This window comes from Rhinolophus ferrumequinum, chromosome 15 (assembly GCF_004115265.2).
Source record: "Rhinolophus ferrumequinum isolate MPI-CBG mRhiFer1 chromosome 15, mRhiFer1_v1.p, whole genome shotgun sequence".
NCBI lineage: Eukaryota > Metazoa > Chordata > Mammalia > Chiroptera > Rhinolophidae > Rhinolophus > Rhinolophus ferrumequinum.
Window position 1 is genome coordinate 32,570,221 of NC_046298.1, and position 25,597 is coordinate 32,595,817.

At 53.9% G+C, this 25,597-nt stretch overlaps 1 protein-coding gene and 1 pseudogene across 1 annotated transcript in view; both read right to left on the reverse strand.

The window, feature by feature from the left end:
• The window catches only part of SLC7A5 (solute carrier family 7 member 5), a 43,979-nt gene that overhangs the window by 14,189 nt on the left and 4,193 nt on the right, over positions 1 to 25,597 (reverse strand). The window contains exon 2 of the mRNA XM_033127836.1: positions 8,669 to 8,794. Coding sequence (XP_032983727.1) covers positions 8,669 to 8,794 — 126 coding nt within the window. The remainder of the gene's footprint in view (positions 1 to 8,668; positions 8,795 to 25,597) is intronic.
• LOC117034708 (band 4.1-like protein 2) lies at positions 10,276 to 14,538 on the reverse strand (annotated as a pseudogene).

Below are 25,597 nucleotides of genomic sequence, written 5' to 3' on the forward strand. Positions count from 1 at the left end.
GTCAGGTTCTTACAACCACTCCTGGAACTTAAAAGGCCTTTCATGATAAAGGTTCCTTACAAGTAAAGCAGACTTGTCTTGAATTTGTAATTTTCACATTAATCTGCCCCATTTTCCTATCAGGATATACTTTTATATCTCCTGTTTATTATTCAGATTGGATTTCTTTTCCCATATGCGGGGATATGGATTTTGGTGCAGTTGTGAAAACTAGTACCCACCTCAAGCAGGATCCTGAGTCAGTGACATGGTGTGTGTGCGCGTGCACGCACACACGTGTAGGTTAGAGATACTGCTATGCAGGGGGATGGTTACTACTCTTGCTGAGGATACAATTCAAGGCTTGAAATATAGCCTGGGGCTTTCAAGTAAGAGCCTGATGTTTTCAGGTCTGAGGCCTGGGTAGCTTCAAGGTTTTCATCAAGGAATTACCAGCTCAGAGTTCTGACACGTAAATCCAATCATCTACCTGAGCCAGTCATGCTGGAGACAGGATTCCTGCCATGGAATGGTATTTCCTGGGATTTACAGCTTGACTTTGCAGCCTCTGAAACCCCAGGTAAATACTAGCTGCTCTGACCAACACAGACTGAAGCAGCTCACTGGACCTCGGGCCTTGGCCACTCCCCTCTGAACCAGCCCACCTAGGACAAGTGTGGCTGAGCCATCCTTCTGGGACCTCCCTGAGTTGTCCAGGGCTCACTCCCAAAGTGCCCTGGAGGAAAGCAGACACACAGGAGCACAGCTGACAGACCTCCCACTTCTCTCTTGGCACAGGGTCCGGCGAGGTGAGGTGTGGTGGGGACTGCGGTAGAGGAAGGCAGGCAAAGCTCAGTCAAGGATTCAGCTGCTTTGGGCCCCAATCAACCCACACGGCCAGTTCCCCTGAGCCTCACTGTTTCCATTCTCTCACAAGCACAGTGTGCCGCACTGAGGACCAGGAACAGAGAAAGCAATCTGAGAGTGACCTGCTTGAGAGGGGCCGGCACACACGTGCACGCGTGGCGGAGCTCCTGGGCTGGCTTGGCCTGTCCGTGCCGGATGCTGGCCCACTTTGGAGACCCACAGCTCCACTGGGCACCTGACCAAATGCTGGCTGAGTGTGCTACCCCCTCTCTTGATGGGTGCCACAGAGCAGGCGCCAGGTCTGCGGGCTCTGCGCAGTGCTGGCCCCGCCCCCACAGGCCTGGCAGGCCTGAAGGAGCTCAGGGGTGACCGCTCAGAGGCAGTGGTTCTACCTGCCCTCGTCTCCTGGCTGGAGCCCTAACAGCAGGTGGGCGATGGGAGGCTTGGAGAGTTGGTGGGAGGACTGCCGGCCCATTTCTAGGGCAGCAAAAAGCAAGTGAGGCGGCCACAGCTCCATTTAATGTGTATCACCCGCTGCTCCACGCCCAACAGCCACCACGGTGAGAAAGAAAACAGGGTATTTTCCCAGGAGGAGGGCAGACTCTGGACTCCACACTGGCTTCTCAACCCCCTACCAACCCTGGCAGCCAGGGCACATGCAGTGATGTCTGGATATAGTAGGGGTTGTCACACTGCGGTGGGGGTCCTCTAGGGGAATGCCAGGTGTGCCACTCGACATCCTGCAATGCACAGGGTGGCCCCATCGCAGATGGTCCCAGAAGGCAACAGTGCCAGGTTGAGACCCCACTCTAGAGAGCAGGTGACAGATCCACTAACTGTTCCCGGCCCTCTCTCGCACGGAGTCCAAACCGGGGCACAATCCTTGTTCCAACATAGAGGTCCAGGCACAGGCAGACACGGATGAATGACTTTACAGTTCCCCACACTCGGGCTCTAGCCTGGTGGGGTCCCCGTCTACCAGGAAGGCAGGCAAGAAAGTGACCATGACTGAACGAGAGCAGTGTAGGACCTCCCACAGGGACCAGGGATGAGTGTGGGAACCCTGGGATCCCACAATATGACGCTAATGGCTCCTGCCACCACCCTTTCTCTGGGGCTTTTCTGCAACCTCAAAGCCAGCGCTGATTTGCATTCCACCTGGGTGCAGCCTTGGGCAAGCCCAACCCCAAAGCCCCTACACCTTCAGTCTGCCTTCCTTGCCCTAAAATGCAGCCACAAGCAGCACCTCCCGGGCGGGTTGTCAGGAATGAGAAAGCTAACACACAACTGGACCCTTCGGCAAGTGGCCGTGTCATAGACTGCCTTGGGAGCCAGGCAATGACTGCTTCCTGCCCACTAGATCCTCTTGAGAAACAGAATAATTAGGATGGGAGCTTTCAAAAGGTCCCAGGGCCTTTGATTTCAGGGAAAAACAGCGCAAATTCCTGTGTCATGCCGACATAGTCATGGGAACCATCGACCCAGGGCAGGGTAATCCCAGCCTCAGGGAAGCCTCCTTGCCAACAGAAGAAGCCTGGGGGGGTGCCCAGGGGCCACATGCATATAGGGACAGGACCAAGATCAGTCCTTCTTCCCGCATGGGGGAATGTACCCGCCCTCTGGCTCCGGGATCAGGAGACAAAGAGCTCCCCATGGTGCCTGCATCCCCTGAGACCTCACCCTCTGTCCTGCCCCTGTGTCGGGGAAGACCTGGTCAAATGCTCAGCAGCACTTTGCCTCGGCCCGGGGCCTGGGAAGCCCGCACACAGCCTGTCAACTTCCCCAATTTGGAGATGGCTGTCAGTGGAAGGCAGCTAGAGAACATTTCAGAGCCTCAGCCAGCCCATGGGCACCCCGCCCAGCACGGGGACTCAGGATGCTGACTGAGAAAGTCATCCCCAAACTAGGGGAGCGTCCACCCCTGGAACCTTCAGCCTTCCGTCCCCCTTCTACCCTCTGGGGTTTCACATGATGGCATTTACATCATGGAGCACACTGAACATGAACAAAGTCTCCCAGAATTCATGTCCACTTGGAATCTCAGATTGTGACCTGATTTTGGAAAAGGCTTTTTGTAGATGTTATGAAGGTAAGGAACTCGAGATGAGATCGTGGCTCAGGGTGGACTCTAAATCCCACAGAAGTGTCATTAAAAGACAGAAAAAGAGAGACAGAGACACAGGGAGAGGCCACGTGAGGACAGAGGCAGAGATGAGTGATGATGCCACAAGCCAAGGAACCACCAGAAGCTGGAAGACACAAAGAAGGATCCTCCTCTACAGGTTTCAGTGGCCAAGGGTCCTGATCTCAAACTTCTGGCCTCCGGAGCTGTGAAAGGATAAATGTTAAGACCCCCAGTCTGCATCCTTTACTACGGCAGCCCCAGCCACTCTCTGCAAACAAGAGACCAACCGGGCCTTGTTCCATTTGGGTCAGACCTCCCTGGTTTCCATCCTCACAGACATGGAGGGGCCATGGACAGTCATGGCCTTGGATCCAGCTTCGCAATCACAAGCCAACGAGCAGATGCTGGGCCTCGGGATCATGCTCTGTAAAGTGGGCTGACCACGCCAGGGGGCCCCCATCTGGTTAGTCAGCTCTGGGTGCCACAGAGGGCTCAGAGAGAAAGAACAGACCCGGCACCCTGGGGGGGCGGGCGGGGTGCATCCCAAGGCTGGCTCACTGGGGCTCCCACTTTCCCCTCTGTGTCCCCATCCTGGGCTGAGGGCCTGGGTGCAGTGCCTGCTCTGTTCTGGCCCTGCCTGAGCTCTGGGAACGGTGCTGTGGCAGGAATCTGGGTTTGGGGGAGGCTGAGGAAGGACAGTGCTCATTCACCACGGCCACCGTGTGTCCAGGGTGTCGTCTTTTAAACTCCTGGCAGAGCTGGTCCCTTTGCCTCACGATCAGCTTCAAGCCTCAAATCCCAGTTGGAAAGGACCCTTCCCCCTGCACAGGCTGCAAGAAACCCCTGAGAAATCATCATGCCAGCACAGGGCTTTCTGGCTGCACCCCCATTCGTGCTGCAGCTCTGGCCCCCACAGCGCTGTTGGTCAGCTGCGGGGCACGGTGAGCCAAGGGGGGCAGTGGGAAAGAGCCCAAGTTCCGGGCCTTTGATTTCATCCCTGAGGGTGGCACACAAAGCATGTGACTGCAAATCTGTTACGATTCTGGATGCCGAATTAGCATGGAGCCGTGCAGGCCCGATGGAAGGAGTCAATTAAAAATTGTCAAAAAACACGCACAGGAAAAGGAACCAACCCTCCCTCGATCATGCTTCATTGCCACAAGTTCTCCCACAGCAGCTGAGAAGCTCCCATGTCTGCTGCGTGACCGCCACATGGGCATTTGGGAGGAGCAGGCCGGCCCTTGGCGGGGAGGGGCCCGAGGCCTCCTCTCTGTCCCCTGGGGCATTGGTGACTAACTGGTGCAGAGAACCGAATCCCAGCCCTGCGCCCCACCCCCCAGGGTACAGCGTCCTGCAGTCCCGGCCTGATGCTGATCCCGAGACGGGCTGTCACAGGCACCCTAAACTCTTTCCTAAGGGGAAGCCTGGGCCTGGGAGCACTTGACACGCCAATCCCTTCCCTGCAACGGAGGACAGTCCATTTGACAAGCCGCTGAGGTGCCTGGCAACATTTCACGACAGCCAGAGATGGCCCCAACAGTCCTGGGGCTGCGGTTGCTAGTGTTGCCATTTCACAGACCAGGAAACCGAGTCTCCAGGAGGCAAAGGGACCTGCCCAAGGAGAGCCGTCCTCAAGACCCCGACACCTCTCAGGATGAGCGACAACTCCCTGGCCCTGCCTGGCCTTTCAGGCTGCCTGGCCCGTTTGCATGGGCCTTTCCCAGGAAGCCCAACATTGTGTTCTCGGGGCTTCCCCCGAGCGGGCTCACGTCCCCACACACGGTGCCCACCATCACAAGCCTTGTGGGGTCGCTGGTACTGCTATGTGGGGCCACAGAGGCCACTGCTTCTCTACGTCCTGGGAGCCCATTAACCTAAGAACCAAATGCAAACGCGAAAGTGATTCAGACCAGTGTCTAGCCCTGCGAGCACAGTCACTCACAGGCTTGCCTGCGCCTTCCCCACTGCAAGGCTGCTCCTTCTGGCTGGGGGCATCTCCCACGCTTCCTTGATTCTCCCGTCCCCCCTCCCCCCAGTCCCTTTAGGACAATGCTGGACACAGGGGACCATCAATGAGGAGTCTACGTGCCTCTGCTCCAAGAGATAACCACACCAGATCTCCTGGTACTTGGGGACAACATCCCAGCGGCTGGGCAAGCCATGGAGGCTGCGGGCCCAAGGGGCTGGGGCCTGGGCCTTGGTGGAAGGGACGTCTCCTCCCACGACCTCGGAGTGGAGGGCATCCTGCTCAGATGCAACATGGAAGGGGAAGAAAGTGTTTTTGTGGGAACTTTATCTGCACAACTATGCAATCCACTCTGCAACTGCTCAAGGAGACACACGTTGTTCTCCCAGCGGATGTGGCAGCCCAAGCAAAACAACAGGGGTTGAGTCCCATTGTGTGTCCTCCAGGAGGGACTGGGCATAAGGGACAAGCCTTCCGCTCCTCACGCCCACCCTGTGGCCCTGAAAACACTGCGCAGCTTTGGGAACGGCCTGACCTTGGGGCTGTGGACCCTGCAGGGTGTCACAGGTAAGAGGCCAACACAAAAAGAACAAGCAGGTGGAGGTAGCTGGCAGGATCATCCTGAGTTGCAAAGTGCCCTCTGCCTACCATGTCGTCCTGCTTCTCTCTGTGGCTTCCCCCAGCCCAGCTGCCCCATCCACACTTTCTGCGATGATTACTTCAGCCCCCCGGATCTGAAATGCCCACCTGAGCTCAGTCTCCCCTTCTGAAAAGGCTGGGAGTGAATCCAGACACCTCGGATGGCACCTACCAGGCCCGCATGCCCCTCTCCCTGGGCATCCCCCTACCTCCAGCCACAGGGGCAGCCTGAGCTCCTCCCACACCCAAGATCTCAGCCCCAGAGCCCTGCAGAGCAGTTCCTTGGTCACACTGAACTGTGCCTTCATCCAGCCCTCCCCTCCCGCCCTCAGAAGGCCCTTCCTGGTCTGGTCTGGAGCCCTGTCAGCCCGTCTACGATTTTCCTGTTCCTGTGGACGTCCCACACCACACAGCAAGCTCTGTGCAGCCGTTTCCTCATTGGGTCTCTGCACAGAGCCACGCTGAGAGCCTCAGAAAGTTCTGGTAAAGAACAAGGGTAGGACCGTGCATGGGTCTCGTGGCAATGAGGACATGAGGTCAGCAGAGGCCTGGTGGCTGACAAATGGCCAGCTGGATTTGAACCCAGACCTGCTGAGCCTCTTCTGCAGCCTCCGGCCTGGAGAGCCGAGCGCCGAGGAGGAAGACCGGTCCCCCAGGGTGAAGGAGAGAGACGCACCTGGGCCATTGAGCCAGGCAGCAGGTCTCATTCTCCAGACACAGGACAGCCAGAGGCCAACCTGCACATCAAGCTGAGCCCCTGCAGCAGGACCTAGCCCTCCTGCCAGCCATCAGCATGGCAATCCATGAGGATTGGGCAGGCTGCCCCACAGGGAAACAGAGTCAGATAACTTGTGGGAGGAGGGGTCAATGTTTCAACAATGTGTCTGTCCTCTAGAAAGGAAGGCATTCATCTGGGAACAAAGTGAATCTCTTCAAGAAAAACAGGAGACAGGAATTTTGCAGACACTGCACTATATCCTGAGTTCAAAAAGGAACTGTTTTAGGGGGGAGGATGTTTTCGACAGCAACAGAATTATAAACACATTATGTATTCAAGCCGAACAAAAGCTCTTTGCTGTGCCTACTAAAATTTGTTTTTACAAAAGTCAGGTTCCCCACTACATTCCTCATCTTTCCATATCTAATCATACCAGACAAGAAATGCCTTCGCAAGCAAGGCTTCTATCAAATGACCCATTCCCCGGCTGGCCATCGTCTGGTGGGTGCGGCAGGATGGATTTTTTTACCCATCAGTCCTAACCCATGAGCTGTCCACAAGGCCAGGGATTCAAGGCAGATTCTGGCTCACCCCAGTCCTGCCGGGTGGGCTCACCCACAGGTCATGCTACAAGGACTTCCGGGGGGACCTGATATCACTGGTCAGACGCACGCTCCCAAGAGGAAGAAGTCCAGCTCCTGAAGTAGTGACCTGGGCTACCTTCCCTAGAGAGTTACTGCAAATCAGGTGCAGTTTTCCCTTCAATGATGACGACGATCATTGCTATGGGAGCTGGGTTCTCACTAGGTGCCAGGGGCCGTACGAACGGCTTGGCTCATATTAATGTAGTTAGTAAAGACGGTCTGCCCGAGTCATCTGGATTCTTGCTTCCACATCAGTAGGTCAGCTTAGACGAGACCGGTGGACTTCTCTCTACCCTGAGAGGACCGGCGAGGGCAGGCACTGTGGCAGCCACTGCAGCGCCACGCGCACCCCATCCTCCTGAATCAGGAGCATCCTCCCTGCACAGTCCCGTGGTCTGTGGACGCCAGATTCCTTCAAAGTGTGGTGCCCCGTGTGGCCAGAAGGGGGGTGGGGGGAGCAAGAGAGTCCAGAACGGCAAGGATCGATTTCTGGGTGTCACAGGCAGAAGCCCTGAGGACACAGGTTTGGGGCCATAAGGGGTGTTCCATCCACACACGTCACAGCTAGCCAGCCCCAAAGTGCAAGAGGAGGGTGGGCGATGGCAAGGCGACAGCTGCTACCCGCACAGGGCTTCCCGGTGGAGGAGAGCTGACATGAGAGGAGCGTGCAGCCCCTGTGCCTGCACAGGAGATCGGAAGCAGCCCAAAGCAGCCCAAACCCTGGCTCTCCCCACGACAGAGTTCTGAGCTGCCTCCAGGACCAGATGCATCGGGCCAGCGGTGGCCCTGGCGAGCTAGGGGACATAGGGGCTGGTCTCCACGGTCCCAGCTTTCTAACAGCACTCAGACACAGAGTGAGGCCCCAGTGTCCCACCTGCTCCCACCCCACAGGGCTGTGGGGAGCGTGCTGGGTGGTGACCTCCTCGGAAGGGGCTCTCCGAACCTGCCCTGGACCAGCCGCTGGACCAGCCGCTGCAGGATCCCTCATCTGCGGGATCCAAGCCAATGCCCGCCCTGGGCCTGCTGTCCACCCTCTCCTGGGGGAATCAGTGCTGTTCACCAAGAAACACCTTCAAGAGTATTCCTGACAGCATTTTCCACAGTGGCCAGAAACGCAGGGCCCACCCCGTCCCTGCCCACAGAATAAGCAAATCACAGCACATTCACAAGGAACAGGGCCCACTGGTGAGAGGATGCACTGCCACTGAACGCCACGTGGGGTGTGGGCGACTCACGTGTGATGGGACAAAGTGCTGACCTGCTGTGTGGGGACATCCGTGGGTACAAGGGCCCTGCTGAGGTCCGAGCTGTTTTACAGTGCGAAGCTCTCTCTGCGACGCCCTGCCCCCCGCGTCCTCCGTCCCCCCCCCCCCGCCCCCGCATCACTATCCTACCCACACCCACCCTCCGCCACTCTGGGACTGATTTAACTTGTTGGGTGACGTTCAGTCTCTCTAACTCAATGTCAGTGCCACTCCTGGGATGGCATGACCCAGCTTACAGTGCCCCAATTCAAATGACACCCTTTCATGCTAGATCGGAGGGCTGGGGGCATTCGAAGGGGTAGACCCCATGTTTAGGGTGTGGGTGCAGAGCAGGTGACGTGTGACATGTCAGAGCATGGAGAATCTAAGGGCTGGGGCATTCAGAAGGGGGGGGCTCCCCCTGATCCCGGGCGGGCACAGCAGGGCCTCACAGGATGGCTGTCAGGACCCAGAGGCCATACTCACCCTTGCCGAGCTGGATGAAGCCCAACAGAATGATCAAAGCCAGTGCCAGCAGTTTGGCGGCGGCGAAGGCATCCTGGACCCGGGTGGCAGCCTTTACGCTGTAACAGTTCACGGCCGTGAGCAGCACTGTGGAGACAGGACAGCGAGTGAGTCCCACCGGACAGATAGTCGGCATGCATACGAGAGGGGCAGGCTGAGAAGGAACCCCACCCACTCTGTCGGTGGGGTTTCATCCTCTGGGACTTGTGTTGGTAAACCTGACAGCTCTCCAGGCCCAAGGTCAAAGGTTGACAACCACACTTGCTTGAGCTTCCATCTCAGGTACCCTTGGGCTGTCACAAAGGATTATTTTTTAATGAAAATTTTATTTTTTAGACCATAAACAAACTATTTGATAACAGTATTATGGAAAGCAAAAAATCTAATACAACTGGAAGCTGCTATAAACCTAATCTGGCATCATCACCGTACACAGGGTCAAAAGCAAAGAAAAAATGTTCAACACAGGTTAAGTCCCTACCAGGTCTCTGGTGTCAGCTTCAAATGGTATAGCTCTCTTACAACCATCAAACAACGGCCACAGCCCCGACTCCTCTCCCCAGTGACCCCTCACCTGTGTGAACCAGCACACTATCTGAAAGAGACAGACCTGCTCCGTAACCAAAGGTCAGTTTTACATGTAGACAAGCAGGTTCCATAGCAAGTGTCCCACACAAGCGTTTAAATAGCAAGGATTGAAATCTGGACACGTTAAGAAAGAAAGCACTAAGGTTTTAAGCTGCCTGAATATTTTAGTAGAAAGGAAGAACTCATTTTCTCTTGCTCCTCCCCCTTGTTTCTGGAATGCTGCCCAAACAGCGCGTGTTTGAGAAACGTTGGCACTGTGGTACGTAAGGTCCTTGAACACAGGGCACGGTCAGCAGACTTGTTCATAATTCTCCAGTCTGGAGAGTCTCTGACTTTCCACTAAAAGTACAAAGTCACAGGACTGGAAAGTCAAAAGGGTTCAATCTAAGAAATATCCCAATGGATTTCTCAAACATGAGAAAATTTTCAAGATGTAAAGAAATGCTTGTCATCTGTCTTCATATATAATATTTTCTCATACAGTATATTCACTGCAATGTGAAAACTCTGTAAATATTTATCATAAATTAATGGGAATTCAAAGGGAAGAAGCTGGAAGGAAAGCCACTATCTAAATTCGTCAATTTCCTTTCCAAACAATAGCACCTGCTGAAGCGACGGCTACCTTGCCAGCTGGGGCTGGCTTTGTTCACTATCATGGATCAAAGTGAGTCACAAAAAGCAGGTAGTTGTACACAAATAGCAAACAAAATTCCCTAACTAAAAAAAAAAGAAAGCAACCAACCTAGAATATTTAGAAGTGGTTATAAAACAAAGTTATATATTAAAATGTGAGGGAACAGTATAGACCAGAGCTGTTAAGATAAGGTTTGGTGTTGGCATTTTAATTTCTTCAGGCTTCTGGTCATTGTTACCAGCTGTAGTATAAATTCGCTGTAGTGATATGGCATTAAGACTTGGAATGGTCAACATTCTTCAGGTTCACAAAGCTGAATGTTGTTGTTTAGAAAACAAAATTCTCAACTTACTCTTTCCCTTCCTCCAACTCCATTTCTTGGAGCTCCGTTTCTTGGAGCTCTCATGACCGGCATGCCGGGGTGCTGCTTCCTGGCTTCCCTGATTAGCCTGAGCCAGAGCCTGGTCATCATCAGTATCTGCACCTCCTGCAGAGTCTCAATTCTTGTGTTTCTCAGTTCTTGTTTCGGATATTCCACCTTTTACAGTCTTGGTGATGTGTGTGGCTGTTGTCGTCGACACGGATTCCAATGTGATGGTTTGTGCGGTCAGTAACGGGCCCGAGTCACCACCAGCCCCACCATCAATCTGTGGAGACTGCCGTGTGATGGTTTTGGTCTCATTGTGGATAACAGGGAATTCATCCGTGCAGATTTCTGTCCTTTGTGAGGCATCAGAAATTGTTACCACCTCGGTTTCTACCGCGGGTGGCACTGACCCACAAATAATTTGTGGCAAAAACATCCACGTCAACACAAGACACCTCTCCAAGAACCGTATGTTTCACATTCTCTGTTTCGTCCCTCATCTCTCGCTCAGTACTGCCTCTGTGTACCCCTTCTCTGCAGATATCTTTGGGGCAACTAGTTTCCTGGGTCACTGTTTGTACTGTGCTTACACTGGCCCCTGCTTGTTTGCCTGCGCTGGTTTCTGGCTTTGTTCCTCCCTCTCTACCTTGATGCTGCTCTGCAGGGTTCTTCCTCCACCTCTTCTTCATACTCCTCCTGTTCTTCCTTTACGGTGTCCTTGGTCCCACGGTGGTGGGGACGGTCCTCTCCCACATCTTCTCCCCACTCTCACTGCTGCTGCTGTGCTGCTCTCCAAAGATAGGGTGGTGGAGTCTTTCTGTCAGAAGCTCCACTTTTCAGATCGCCCCAGGACCACTGCCAGGTGATATTTCTTTACTGCTAGCTTCTTCAGTGATGACTCTTTCGTCTTTCCCAGCTTCTGCCTGCTGCTTCTCCTCCACTACATTCAGAGTCTCATGTGAACTCCTTCCCTTCAATGAGTGGCCCCTGCGGGGCTTTGGTTGGGTTTCTGATGTCCCTTCTGCTATGTCTGTCTTGTACCATGGCAGCACCGACCACTCCACGGCCATGGGCTGAAACATCCCCAGCTCAGGCCAGGAAAATCTTTCATAAGTCTTTGGTCCACAATCAACTGGCGCTCCATCTAGGTTCCTGGAGACGTGTTTACTAGAGGTGTGCTCAAAGTGGGGTGCTAGCCTATCAGTGAGGGTGCTGGCCTGGTGGGTCTGGACTTGGGTGCAACCACGGTAGAGGAATTTGGACCCCAAGGTCAGGAACTTGACTTTTGGTGGCTGCTCTAGAGATACAAGCCTGCAGAAAGTATGATGCTCCACACACACTTTCCATAACCTTTTTACAGCCCAATGCTCTGGCAATTTGAATCCAATAGTGGTCTCAAATTGTGTCCAGCTCTGTGGGCCTAACTTTTTTTTTTTTCAAAAGAGGATGACAATTTACATTTATTTCACTTGAACTCACAACAATGTTGTATTGTGTTAGCTTTGGCTGGCGTAGTTATTCCCATTTTAAACTTCTATTTATTTATTTGTGTTTTTCCAGGACCCATCAGCTCCAAGTCAAGTAGTTGTTTCAATCTAGCTGTGGAAGGTGCAGCTCGCAGTGGCCCATGTGGGGATCGAACCGGCAACCTTGTTGGTAAGAGCACCACGCTCTAACCAACTGAGCTAACCGGCCACCTCCCACTGTTGGCCTAACTTTAACGTAGAAGTTACTGTGCTTATAGGAAATTTTCTAGGTTTTCGGTCAAGCAAAACAATCAATTCTCAGTTTGTCTTTGTAAATGAGGAGTCCATTAGCACAGAGGCCCCGCTTGATGTCCACGCCTTCTGAGTCCTGGGCATGATGTAGGTCACTACCATACATGGAAAGCCTCTTTGCACTAAGAACTGAGAATAAGCTTGTGCTGGGGATAAGCCCCTGTGGGTTTTATACAGCTCGACTGCCTTCTCTTCCAGTTCCTTAATCTGTGTGGGGGCTAACTAGAAGTCACTGAGGTTACCACTTTTATGCTCTTTTGAGTCAGTCTCCAAGTTCAGCCTGCAATGTGTAAGATCCCAGGAGGGCGTGAGTCACAAAAGAGTGGCCAGAGGAAATGTGACAAAGCTGAAGACAGAAGAAGTATCTAGTGATATCTTCAGTCAATGGAGACAGATCAGGAGGCTAAAACTTCACATTAAAGGTGAACAGCTAGGGAAGTTTTTGCAGTCATCTCTTTCTTTCTTTTGTGGGATCTAGCCCATTTCTCCACTCAGGGCTTACCTGAAACAAAATCCAAAGTAGTCCTCCTCCAAGAGACTGAGATGTTCACACACTTTGTCAAATAACACTTGGCCCTTCGCATGTTTCCAGGTCACAGGTGTACTCGGTGCCATCTAGGAGGGTCACTTTACACTGGACGGTTTGGGTCTTGGTGGTTTTTTGAGAGGCATTCTCTGCTGTCAGCTCATTGGTCTGCACTTTCTTTGTCTCCCTTTTTGCTGCTGCTTCTGATTTGTCATCCCGTATTTCCTTTACCTTCTCCTCCCCTCTCTCCTTCCTTCCTTCTTGAGCAGGCTGTGTCTCAGGATTGCATCACCTTCAGTGATGTTCTCTTCCTTAACATCAACCCTGACCTGTTGGCCTGCCTTTCTCCTCCAGGAAGAGGTTCTTTTCTACTTTAAACCTGCTCTTCCGCAACAGCTTGAGGAGGCCCTTATCTCCTGTACCTCTGGCCATGACTAAGTTACAGGACTTTTGTTTCTTAAGCCATGGAGGTATGAATTAAGAAATTCACCTGTTCTCAGACCAAATCTTCTTTCTCTTCTGGTGGTGTGGACTACGTTGGCTTTCAGTTAGAGGAGATGATCGGGAACCTTTTTCCTCCGCTGGATCAGATGACTGATTCTGTTGATTTTCTATTTCTTTAGGTTTGTCCTTGGTTGCATCTGCTCCTAGCTGGTCAGATAACTTCTTCACTTAAGACGGGGGCTGGAGGGGGGCCTACTTCAGCAGTCATGGTCACAGCTTATGCTCGTGAGCTTGTGGTCTGGCTTCAGCCCCAGCCCTGTCGCAGGCCACCTCCTGCCTCCAGCCTCCTGCCTCCCTCCACTAGGTTTCAAATTGAAATTCCCTGGCTGGGACTGTCAGAGGACTCAGTGCGCCAGCCCCGCCCCCTTACGGGGGAAGCCCCTCCCACACCGGCGGGATGTGGAAACCCCTTAATGAATTTCAACCTCCTAAGGGACTGACAATCAGAACAGCTACCTTTCCTCCTCTTCCCCAACCCCACCCTCTGCACACCTGGGTGGGGTCTTTGAGTTGAGTGCTGCCTTCAGAGCTCTGGTTAAATACTAGCAAACCTGCCATTTGGAGGAGGACTGCATTCACCTTTTTGCACCCACTCAGCATTTACCATAACTTATCATTTACCATAACTTATCAAGTTCACGCACGGCCTACCAAACTTCCTGAAGGTGGGCAACCCTGTCTTCAAAGAGAATCTTCTAGAATCCCACTGAGAAAAGAGGTGAGTGTGGTATCCTGTTAGCACAAATCCACGTGACAAATCAAGAGGTGGGATGATGGGGGCAATTCTCACACCTGAAATGGGGACTGAAGTAGCGTGCTATAGCCCCGGGGGTCAACAAGCAGCCTGGCCCCGGTGGTCAGAGCTGTTAGAGGAAACCACACAGGAGCTCCAGTTCTACTGCTGTTGTAACAACATACCTTGAAAACTGAAAATCGCAGCAGTCACATGTGGTTTCCCCTGACCTGGATGGGAGCAGAGATGGGGACACGGCAGCAGCTAAGCCAGGCTCAGCAAATGCGCCTGGATACAAGCAGGTGCTGCCTGGGTGCCTATAAGACCCCAGCCCTGCGCAGAGGTGTGAGGGGAGGGTCAAGCGATGAGTATACACTTGAGTAGCTGCCACTAACTGTTCAGAGATCCTGAGAACTGGCTATTAACACAGCCACACAGCCACTCCGGAAAACTTCCAACGAAATAAAATTATACCAAAACAAAGGTGACGAACACTCAACACTCATCCCTTCCCATTTCCCTCTTTCGAACTCATGCACTTACTCAGGTCTCTATGCTGTGGAATCTTTACGTAGGATAGAAATATGCTGTCAGGCTAGCGGCACCCACTCACTAGTCCCAGGTCCCTCTGTGCTGGAAACCAGCCACCCAGAGAGCACTTGCACCAGGGAATCGGCAGGAGCACAGATGGGGGCCATTTTTCCGTGGAGGGCTGGTCATTAAACATTAACCAGCGTGGCCAGGACCTATGGGAAGGACCTCCCCACCATGGCCCGCACGCACACTTCCTCAGAGGGCTGCGTGGAGTCAGGTAAGAAAATCTGGAAAGGCCTTTTGTTCATCCTTTCTCTTTCCCAGACAGACTAAGCCGGGGCTGGGGGACCCCAGGTGGCATCTTTCCCCAGATAGATTAATTACGTATAATATTACAATTTGAGGACTAGGCAAAGAGCTATAAATCCACGCTAATTAACTAGATGAGACTCACCAGTTCAGGTAGAACAGGAAATCTTTCCAGGGTGCTCTGACTAGGATTAAGGGCCCCAATGCCCTGCCTGCCTGCTTACGTCTCTGGGAAATCAAGTCAAACCTTCATAGAACCCTCCTGCCCTCGTTCTTCCTTCACTGCTCTAAACTCCGGCTGATGCAATGGCTGAGACTGGATGCATATGCTAGGCACTGAGAAAGTTAAGGCTCAAAAATATTTTGTAAGTAGTTGCTATTTCTAAACTGAAACACTCAGAAGTTCCCCTGCGCCGGGTGTGACCCTTACTCCTGGGGATCCTGGTGGAGCCCCCGGCTCCTAGGCTGTGGTTTTGTACCTGTCATTGGCTCATACCGTGTTTCCCCGAAAATAAGACCTAGCTGGATAATCAGCTGTAATGTGTCTTTTGGAGCAAAAATTAATATAAGACCCAGTCTTATTTTACTATAATATAATACCCGGTCTTATATAATGTAATAGAACATAACATAATGTAACATATAATACCCGGCCATATTTTACTATGAGACCTGGTATAATATATCATATCATGATATAATACCGGGTCTTATATTAATTTTTGCTCCAAAAGACACATTGCAGCTTATTGTCCGGCTAGGTCTCATTTTCGGGGAAGCACAGTAATAGTAAGATGAGGGGTTTAAATGAAGCCATGAGAATGTGAGGCGTATGACAAAGTGTCCATGTCACAGTACTGAAGCCACATCTCTCAGCAGGAGCAGAAAGGCTCAGAGGAGGGGGCTGACACGTGCACGGGGCAAATAGCACACCTTCATTGTACGGCTCTGGGGTGGACACACACTTTGTCCAGGTCCTTAGGACCAGTGGGATCAAGCTGTCCTGTATTAAGCACATCAGCACTGCCATTTCCAGCACAGAACAAGTTCAGAGAAGCCTCGTGTCCAAGGTGGTAGGGCAGACCCGGGACGGAGGCCCTCTGCCGTCCCCCACAGGATTGATAGTGCAGGGTGGGGAAAGGAGGGTAAACAGTGAAATTCCCTTCTGCTAGGCTTCAGTCTAGTGCTCTCTGGTCCAACCTGCCGCGTGGCTGGGACCCAGGGTGGAAGGGCCTCGGAGGGCAAGCCCAGGCTCTAATCTGTTCCTTCCTGGCCCCGGGTACCTCTGCACAGCCTCTGCACAGCGAGAGGGCGGGTCCCAGGGCTTTTCTGGGACAGCCTCCTATTTCCTTGTGGGTCAGTGACAACCCTGAAGCAAGTGCCTCAGGCCCCTCCTCCTCAAGGCACACACAACCTTCCGGATATGCAAGAGGCCTGCAGATTGCATCACTCCTCCTCCATTCATGCCCTGACAGAGGCGTGGCCAAGCCTACTGCACTGTGTGGCAGCTCCTCCTGCTGCCACCAGCCCTGCCCACTTTTGGTCTCAGGCAAGCTAGATTCAGAAACCACAGCGGCACTGCTGGCGCTGAGTGTAGCCAGCTCTGGCTGTCACTTCTGCTCAGGTCATCCCAGTTGCGGTCTCTCCATCCTGCGGGGAGGAGGGACCGCTCTCCATTTCACAGATGAGGACTAAGGCTCCAGAAAGAGGAGGAGCTCGCCCTGAGTCCCCAGTCTGTGGGCTGTCCTACTGTGGTGATCACTAACACTGAGGAGACCTTGTCACTAGGGCGGGACGGAGGCCCAACGCCCCTCCATTGAGAACAAAGGACACACACACGCTGCCCATTGCAAGATACAACCCAGCTGTTGGGGGCTAGAAAGTGCTGAGCTCTGCCCAGCAGGTGTCAGAGCTGCTCTGCACTGAGGCTTTCTCCTGGAACATCTCACGACATTAAACGTAGCCAGACTGTGGACAGGCAAGGCGGGCTGGCAGTGTGCAGTCTGGAAGGGGAAGAGACTGGATCACAGAACAAAGGAGACTTTATAATATGTGTTTCTTTATAAAAAGAACCAACACATGGTCAAATTTTAATTTTCAATGACTTTGGCCAATGAGTAAACAAGTCCTTTATTGTTCTCATAGTGTTCCTTTTTTAAAAAAAAATTTCAAAATGAAATATAATCTTAAGTAAATGGAAGAATCGATGAGGACTCGGTGTCCTTTAGCCTTAACAAAAGCAGTCCTGGGAGGCAGTCAATGGGCTCCATTCGCAGCTCAGTTGCCCTGCGGTAAGCTCCACCCCCTGGACAAGATGCCCAACTCCTCTGAGCCTGTTTCCACACTTGCAGGATGGCGGATGATGGCATGTTGGGAGGTCCTGGGTGTAAGGAGATGTAAGGAGGGTTTGCTGCTGTTACCATCACTACTAGCTTGCGGCCCCTCCAGGAAGGGAGATGAGGAGGCACACCAGGGCAGGGGCCCAGCAACAGGCTGATAAAGGTGGGTGGCTATCAGGAGGGCACCCTGGCTAGAAGCCAGCCCTCTCCAGGGTTCCCTGAGCCAGCACCCCCAGATAAGCATGGCTGTGCTCAAGCTCTGCGACAGCTGGAGCCAAGAAGATAAAGCCCAGTGCTCCCTGGAGAGGAAGTGGCTCCGGGCTGTGTGTGGATGGCCCATGCCACAGGCCTGAGCGGGAAGCCTGTTCTTCTTTAGGTTTGTGTCTGTGTCCCCAACCTCATCCTGGTGTAACACAGCCCACCTAGCTGGCTGGCAGGGGCGTCCAGTTCAACCTCAACAAAAGAGCCGGGATCCCAGGGCTGCACTAGAGGCCCGCCCCACCGGCTCCAGCAAAGTCACCATCTTTCTGTCAAGGGTCTCCTGCCCTCCTCCTCCTGCAATGGTTCCACCTGTACCTCCATCCTCATGTCAGGTGCGCCTCAAGGGCAGGAAGTACTGCCAGTGAAGGAAAGAAGACCCTCGGCCAGGCCTCCTCCTCTCATCTCCTGGCCTCGGGGGACACCTGGTTACAGTTAGAGCCCAGCCATGAGTTCCAAGTCCAGGGCTGGCCCGAACTGGGCAACTCAGTTCAGATTCCTCATCTGTAGACCTCAAGGGCAGCACAGTCCCACAGGGCCACATGGGTGGAAGACACTGGCTGGGTATAAGCTTGATGACACACAGTGGCTCCCCACCTCAATCTGTTATTTCTTAGGACCCCATACGGTAGTGCCTCTGGGACCACCAAACCCTGTGCCTGTTGTATCTTGGGGGTCTCCACCCACCAGTGTGACTCAAAGACACCCCCCAATCTCTCCGCTTCCCCTCATGATGCCCACTTCTCAAAGGCATGGGGGTACATGAGAAGGTGCTCTGAGCAGGGAGGGGCATTCACTGCTGACACATCCATGTCACCAGCCACCTCCTGGCCCTGGCCGATGTCTCAGGGAGGGTGGTTATCTGAGCAGCACGCAAAGGCCCCTCCCAAGCCTGATCTGACCATCTCAGTCTCTAGGTCCCCTAATCGTCCACCTCCTGGTAATTCTTCCCAGGGCCAGGGCTGTCCACTGTTGGGGTTCTGCCCCCAGACGAGACTTCTCCCAGACAATGACCTCAACTATTTTCTGCTAGTTTTACAGCCTCATGTATGCAATGCTGGCTCATTTGGCTGTCTCACTCACATGGCCTCCCTTGAAATGCAAGGAGAGTCTGTTTTCATTTAAAAACACCAAACACACAATCACAAAAAAATATACCAAAATCTACTTCCCTCCCCAGCTGAGGGTAAAACCCTGATGGGATTTATCAGGCTGCGTGACCGGGGCTTCACTTCTTCGAGATTTTGTGGATGTGGATAACAAAACCAGCAACGATTTCGGCCAACAAGAGCAATGTATAAGCACCAGTTGTATACTCAGACTCATCCCATCGTTGAGTGCTCTCAGTGTACCTGGGGGTGGCGGGCTGACTCTAAGCCCCTCACTCCCACTGCTGACTCAAGGTTACACACATCAGAAGGAGGTGACAAGCCCAACAGAACCGACCAGAACTGCAGCAGCTGGCCTCTACTTACCAGGAAATCTGTCCGCTATCTCCAAAGAAATGAGCCCCCAGGGGGCTACAGCAATGGATCCCCCCACCTGTGGGCCAGGCCCTGCAGGAACCATCCCCTCCCCCGCCCAGGACAGAAGGGAAGGGAAATGAATGGGGGCAGGTAACACCTGGGATCCAGGCAGGGCCCAAGTTTAGGAGTCCCAGAGCCTAGAACCTCACTACTGAGTCCTAACAAGAAACTGCATCCGGTGGGCTCCTCAAACAAATCTCTTTGAAAAACAAGTTGCTTTCTGTACGCCGTTTTAGGGTCCTCAGTAAAAAGGGCCAATTCTTGGGGCAAAGACAGTCTGAGGCCTAGGAGCAAGGCTGCCTCACACAGCTGGGCTCCGGCTGTCAGAAACTGGCTGGGAGGGGCTGAGTTGCCAGGCAAATGAGTGTCATTTGACCTAGAGCTCTGCCACACGCGCCCAAGATAGAGAGGAAGTGGCTGGTAGGCTGCACTGGTTCCAGGAAGCTCAGGTAGCCCGGTCTCCCAGGTGCACCCAGGGCAGCAGCTGGCACCAGGCTAGAGAGCAGTACCCGCTGACTACTGAGACTGAGGCTGGCCCAAGAGCCAGGCCCAGGCAGCCAGCCAGCCAGCCAGCCTGCTGACTTGGAGCCTGGCCCCCACCTGTGAGACATTGCAGCATTCACTGGGCATTTGGACCCAAAGCACCGGCTGCAAGTGGGCCGGCTCCTAGGACAGCGACCAGAGACCACGGTCTTGCTCAGGTACTAAGAATAGGGGATGGCGTGGCCCAGGTGGCTGGAAGAGCGGCTCCCAATGGGGCTGACCATGAAAGGGGAGTTCAGTCACTCTGGGTTCTTGCCCTGCCTTTGCCTCATTCGTCCAAAGCCACGCGGCACACATGGGGTCCCAGGGTTTGGTGGGCACTCAGTGGTCATGGGGCTTGTTAATCACACGCTCCTCCATGGCTCCGTGAAGTCCAGATGTCCTGTGGGCTTAGTGCGAGCCCCCTCCCCAGTCAGCTCCAACCCAGGCAGAGCCCCCCATGGCGGCCTGCTCCTCCCCCTCTACCTCCCAGCATTTCCTCATTTCTTGCCTTAACTCTCTCATCCCTAATGACACATAGGGTCTTATACTCCAGGGGGTGTCAGTCCCTTGGGGGCCTGAGGACCTGCTTCTCTGACCTGTTCCCAGGGATGCTGAGGTTGCCGGTCTGGGGAACCCACTCGGAAACCCAGGGGGTGACTTCATGCATGATACGTAAGTCACCTTTACTGGGCTCTAAGAAGACAAACGTGTGTGACCTGACAACCCAACCCCATGAGAAGGATGGTGTTACTTCCAGGATGCACCAGAGCCCTGAGCGGCTCAGGTCGACAACGGTTCCAGACCCACCCATGGCCCGACCGCTGGCCATTGAGGGAAAATAAAGCAATTCCCAGAAGTAGGGGGTTGTTCAAATGGGACCCCAGTCTCCCTGGGAGCAAAGGGAAGTGTTCCAATTCAAGAGGCTGCTGCCCATGGCAGAGGCAAGGCATGAAATCTGCCCGGGGTATGCTGGCCCTCAAGTTCCTCCCCCATTCTTGACTCACTGATTTCTGCAGAAATTAATAAGCCAGCATTACATTTTCAAATTCAGCACTGGAATACACGTTTCCATATTTTTCCTACTTTTAACTGGGGCTGGGCTACACCCGACCACACAGAGTTCAGCCCAGCCCAGGGTGGAGGTGTCGGCGAGCATCTGGACTGGGGCTGACAAATTCATTTCAAAACATGTCAGTAAAGAGGCAGATGTAGTTAACTCAGTCCTGAGGTAAGCAGGAAATCCCACAAATGACTTTCCCTCATTACCAGGCTCTTTGACAGCAAGAGTCCTGAAGAAGAGGGAAGTTCCCAAAGGGCCCCTTAAACCCAAGAATAGCTAGGACAGATAGGAGCAGGGAGGCATGCCCTCTGGTTTTGAAATCTTCGGAGTTGATGCTGTGTGACCTTGGGCAGGTTACTAAGCATGTCTGAGCCTGTTTCCTCATCCACTAACTAGGAATACTGCTGCCTGCTCTGTGGCTGAGTTATGCAAACAGTCTGGCACTCCATCAAAGATTAGTATGAATCTGATAGGTCACTGCTAAGTGTGAAGATCTGCTGAGAACAGAAGGCAGTATGTGCAGGGGACTCAGTGGTTTAGGAGTCTCCATCACTGGCTAAATGCAGAGACACATGCATACATCTGTGGCTTGGAAACCCCCACCCAGACCCCAAACCCTCTGTTCCTCCAGCAGTAATGCATATAAAAAAAAAAAAAAAAAAACGGAGGGGGCCGGCCCAGTGGCTCAGCTGGGCACCAGAGCTCTTTAACTTGTTCGATTCCCACATGGGCCAGTGAGCTGCGCCCTCTACAGCTAAGATTGTGAACAACAGCTCTCCCTGGAGCCGGGTGCTGTGTGCTGCCGTGGGTTACCATATGCCAGCATGAGGGGCCCGCGTTGGTGAGAGTGGCAGGGAGCTGCTGGGAGCAGCCACCGATGACTGGCGACCGACTGCCTCAGCCAGGGGGGAGCACAAGGCTCATAATACCAGCATGAGACAAGGAGCCTTGTCCACACAACTAGACTGAGAAACAATGGCTTGAACCAGGGATTGGGGGCTGGAGAGAAAATCTTCAGTTCCTGTACCTGAGAGGTGTAGCATTCAACCCAACACCTGTATTTGATAGTTGGGGTAAATGGAGCTCAGAGAGGCTATCCAACTTGCTGAAAGTCACACAGCAATCACCAGGAGAGTGGGGCCACTCCTGTGCTGACCAGGGTCTTCAACCCTGGCTTCCCATGAGAAGTTCCACAGCTCCCTGGCCTGCACTCCTATACCTTGCTAGGTCTGGGAAGACCTGGGCATCAGCCCTAACCAGCTAATTCCAAGGTGCAGCCAGGGCTGAGACCCACCAATGAAGACAAACCCTGTAGGGCCCCACCCACCATAAACATGACTAAGATGTAAGTCTACTGGGGGCACCCTTGAAGAAGAGGGGACAAGTATGTGGGGTCATTGTCCCACGTCTGAACCAGTCTGGCGTTTCAGAGTGGGGCCTTGCACAGGTGTCTGCTGCTCTCTGGGCCAAGGGTTTCTCCTGTGGGACTTGCAGGGAGCAGTGCCCATGAGTGCCTGCCCCAAGCACCCTGAGATGGCAGGCCAGGGCTCCCCAGCTTCCCTGCCTGCATGTGCCCTGTTAAGCGCAGGGCCTGACCCAAGCTATAGAACATGTATGTTCATACATGCCTCCCTTCTACCAGGTGAGACCACCTCAAGGAGAGGGCCCAGTCCCCATTCTGCTCCATAGCCCCAGTACAGGGTCTTCATACGGACCAGACAGCACTGGACTTCACCGAGTCCCACCATCCTGGAAAACAGTGAAGGCTGCAAGCTCCCTCCATCACTTTCCAGAATGGGCTCACTGCAGAGAAGCCCCACCCTATTAGCTGGAGGACACTCACAGCATGAGTTTACCCGTGACCAGGCTGGACAGACCCTCACATCCCCCCTGCCTCAGCACTGATGGCCTGAATTGCCCATCCCCACCAATCCACTGGAACAAAATGCCGGTTCACCAAAATCTGGTTCGGCCTCTCTCCTTCCCCAGTCCCCTGAACTTGGCACCCTCAGCACAAGCAGATTGCTCCTCCTGGAACAGGCCAGGCTTGTGGGGAAAAACCTTCTTTACCTATAACCCCTCCTGGCTGCCCTCACTCCTCCTCCAATCCTTTTCCTAAGCTCTGAGAGGGTCGGAAAGGAGAACCCTCCCCCAGACCCATAACACACAGGTGTGATTGCATAGGGCATCCAGACCCGCCAGAAGTGGCCGCAAGCAGGCCGCACCTTCTCCGTCTCCTGTGCTTGGCAAACCTGTAGCCTCCTCTTGGCCCCTGGAGGGACTGCGGCTCCTGGTCCCCCAGGGCATTCACGGTTCCCCTTGCCAGGCACACCTGCTCTGCCATGTTTGATTTCTGGACAGTCTCTCCAACACCTGACCCTTGCCAGGATGGGATGGCGCACTCACACACCCTCTGCAGGCAGAACCCACCCACCCCAGCCCTGCTCCAGGCTCTGAAACACAGGCCCGGAGAAGCCAAGAACCCAGACCATGTCCCACAGCCCAAGGACTCAAAGAGCTTGAGGGACAGAGCCAGTGCCCCACTCAGGCCTTCAGCAGCGGCCCGTCTTACAGCTGATCATGCTAACAGGGTCCCCCACGAGGGAACCCGGTGAAGACACAGCCAGACAGCGCACACAGATAGGGACAAAGAGCTGGGCTGGCCACAGGGTCACAGTGGGCACCAGGGCTCACGTCTGCCGGCGGTGGCCTTGATTCTGTATTGGCTATCCTTTGAGCAACTCACAGACGACGATCAGGTCTCAGCGGCGACAGATGTCAGCCAGCACCCAAGGTCAGAGTGACTCAGAGCACGGATCGGGTTGCATGTATCGTGCTCCCAGAGCCCGAATGGGAAGTCAATGCTCATTCTTCACAGAGCGGGCAAAACACACTGGGGGAGGGGGAGGTGCAGTTCCCAAAATGCCCTGCCTGGGACCGCCCACTCCCCTGAGCAATAACAAGAATGCAGCATCCTGCTGGGATCGAGGAAAGAGCTGGGTGGGGGGTGGGGGGACCTCCTGCCATGATGTAGATGAGACACCAACCGTCAGAGCCACGAAGCATCTGATGGACTGGGCAGCCATCCTGTTGGTGTGAACAGGTGCACTCTGGGCCACTCCCTTGGCCACAATCCAGACAAGGGCCCGAGAAGGTGACACCAGATGGGAGTGTGCAATCACATGGTACTCCTGGCCCCCAGGACAGGGCCTGTGGCCACTGGGCAGCTGGAGCCGAGAGGGTGGCTATCAGCCCACCCTGCCCTGGAAGCTTGTTTGGAATGTGATTTTAATAGAAAGATGACAGGTGTATAAGGAGTCTGGTGCCCCCGTCAGGGGTAGAAGCACTTCCCAGGAGTCCGGAACATGGATGAACCTGAGATCCACATGTATCCTCACCCCAGCCAACCAGATGCCTAGACGTGATACCTGACACAATCCCAGACCCTTGACACCTGCCACCCTCGCCATAGACGTGGCTGTGTGTCCCCACATGGCTAACGACAGAAGGCCGTGAAGGAGGGTACAGTCTGCGCTCCCAGCCCACCTCTCCCTCAGTTTCCCCAGCCATAAAATGGGGATGGCAACACTGGTTTCACAGGCTAGAATGCAGAGCATGTGGGAAGAGGGGAATCCAAGGGCACCGGCTAGAAAACATCGTTTCTACTATGATGAGGGCACCACTCTCAGGGGAGGAGGTGGGCCTTAGCGGGCCTGAGTAGCCCATGAGCATACAATTTGGAGTGAATGTGCCTGGTACACATTTCTAGGCAGAGCCTGCGCATTCCATGGAATTATTAAAGGGAACAATGACCCGGGGGGGAAAAGGTTAGAAATGCAGGCCAGCATCTCCTACTTCCCTGGGGGTCACATGCTTCTGTGAAGGACCCAACAGGCCTCAGCCCCAGTCCGGTGACTCCGCCTGACTTGCTCCGGTGGCTGGAGTACTTTCATGTCTGGCAAACAAGTCGGATTTCAGTGCTAATTACTGGGCTGTTGTCTGCACTGAGCTCATGGCTTACGATTCTGGGGTCACCAGCTCCTTGGAAACACCCAGAAGCCATTGCTGCACACATCAAGAGGCTCAGCCCTGGCAGCTGGCTGGCAGCCAGACACCTCAAACCAGGTGGGAGTTGTTACACAGGCCTCACTGTGACAGGCCAGGCTGGGGTCTCAGGGACACAGTGGTGGACATGTCGTGTGGCATCCCACACCCCCAGGAGCATGGTCACCGCCTGGCACTGATGGAGACAAGCTAGGTGGCTAGAAGAATGGGGGTGGGGGTGCTGCCATGGTCTCCCCTCCCCGCTCTGGTCATCACCCCAACTGACCAACTTGCCTGCAAGTCAGCTAGCCATGACTCACCCCCCACACACACCAAACCCACGCCTCAGGAGGAGCTGAGAATGAGTTGACATTTCTCTCCCCACCCCCCAAGAAAGCCCAAGGCTGGCAGGGCTGACACATATGTGATAGGCATCTTATCAGCTCAGACCCCAACAGGAAATGCTGGCAAACACCTTTGGCTTTTTACCGCCTTCTCTCCACCCGCTCTCTTCTTTTCTCTAAACTATAAAAGAGCAAGTTCTGGGGCAGTTTGAGATGTTACAGGTAAACACCAGAGGGCAGTGTGAAAAATAAGTCACAGTCACCATGTGACTGGGTCCCCATGTGCCATCATTAAATACACCATGGCCTAGAATGCTCACAAATCCCCAGGCAGGGCTGTGACAAATCCCCATTTCATATACGCGTAAACTGAGGCTCGGAGGTCCCCATGAATTTCTTGAAACAGAACCCAGATCCGTCCATGCGCACAGTGGCGGCTCTTTACCTGACACCAGGTAGAAAATATCTCAGGTCATGGGTCCCCGGAGGAACAACAGCTGAGGAACCCTCATTCCGACTCCACGCAGATCTGCCTAAGTAAGGGTCACGGTGGGGGACTAACTCAGTCTAGGGGAGCCATGGCCACCTCATCTGTCTCCAAAAGGGAGAAAGTGCTCTCCAGAACTCAGGAGGGGCCACCATACAAGACAGGGACCCAGTATTCCACAGTCCCATTCTCGGCCACCAGCAGACCACCGTACGTGCTGCAAGTAACTTGCAAGTCTGCATGCGGAAGTTGTCCCAGCAGGCATGGTCCTACCCTCCACCCAACTAGAAGAAGGAGAGAGGAGGGCGGGCGACCAGTGGTCTGCAGTCAC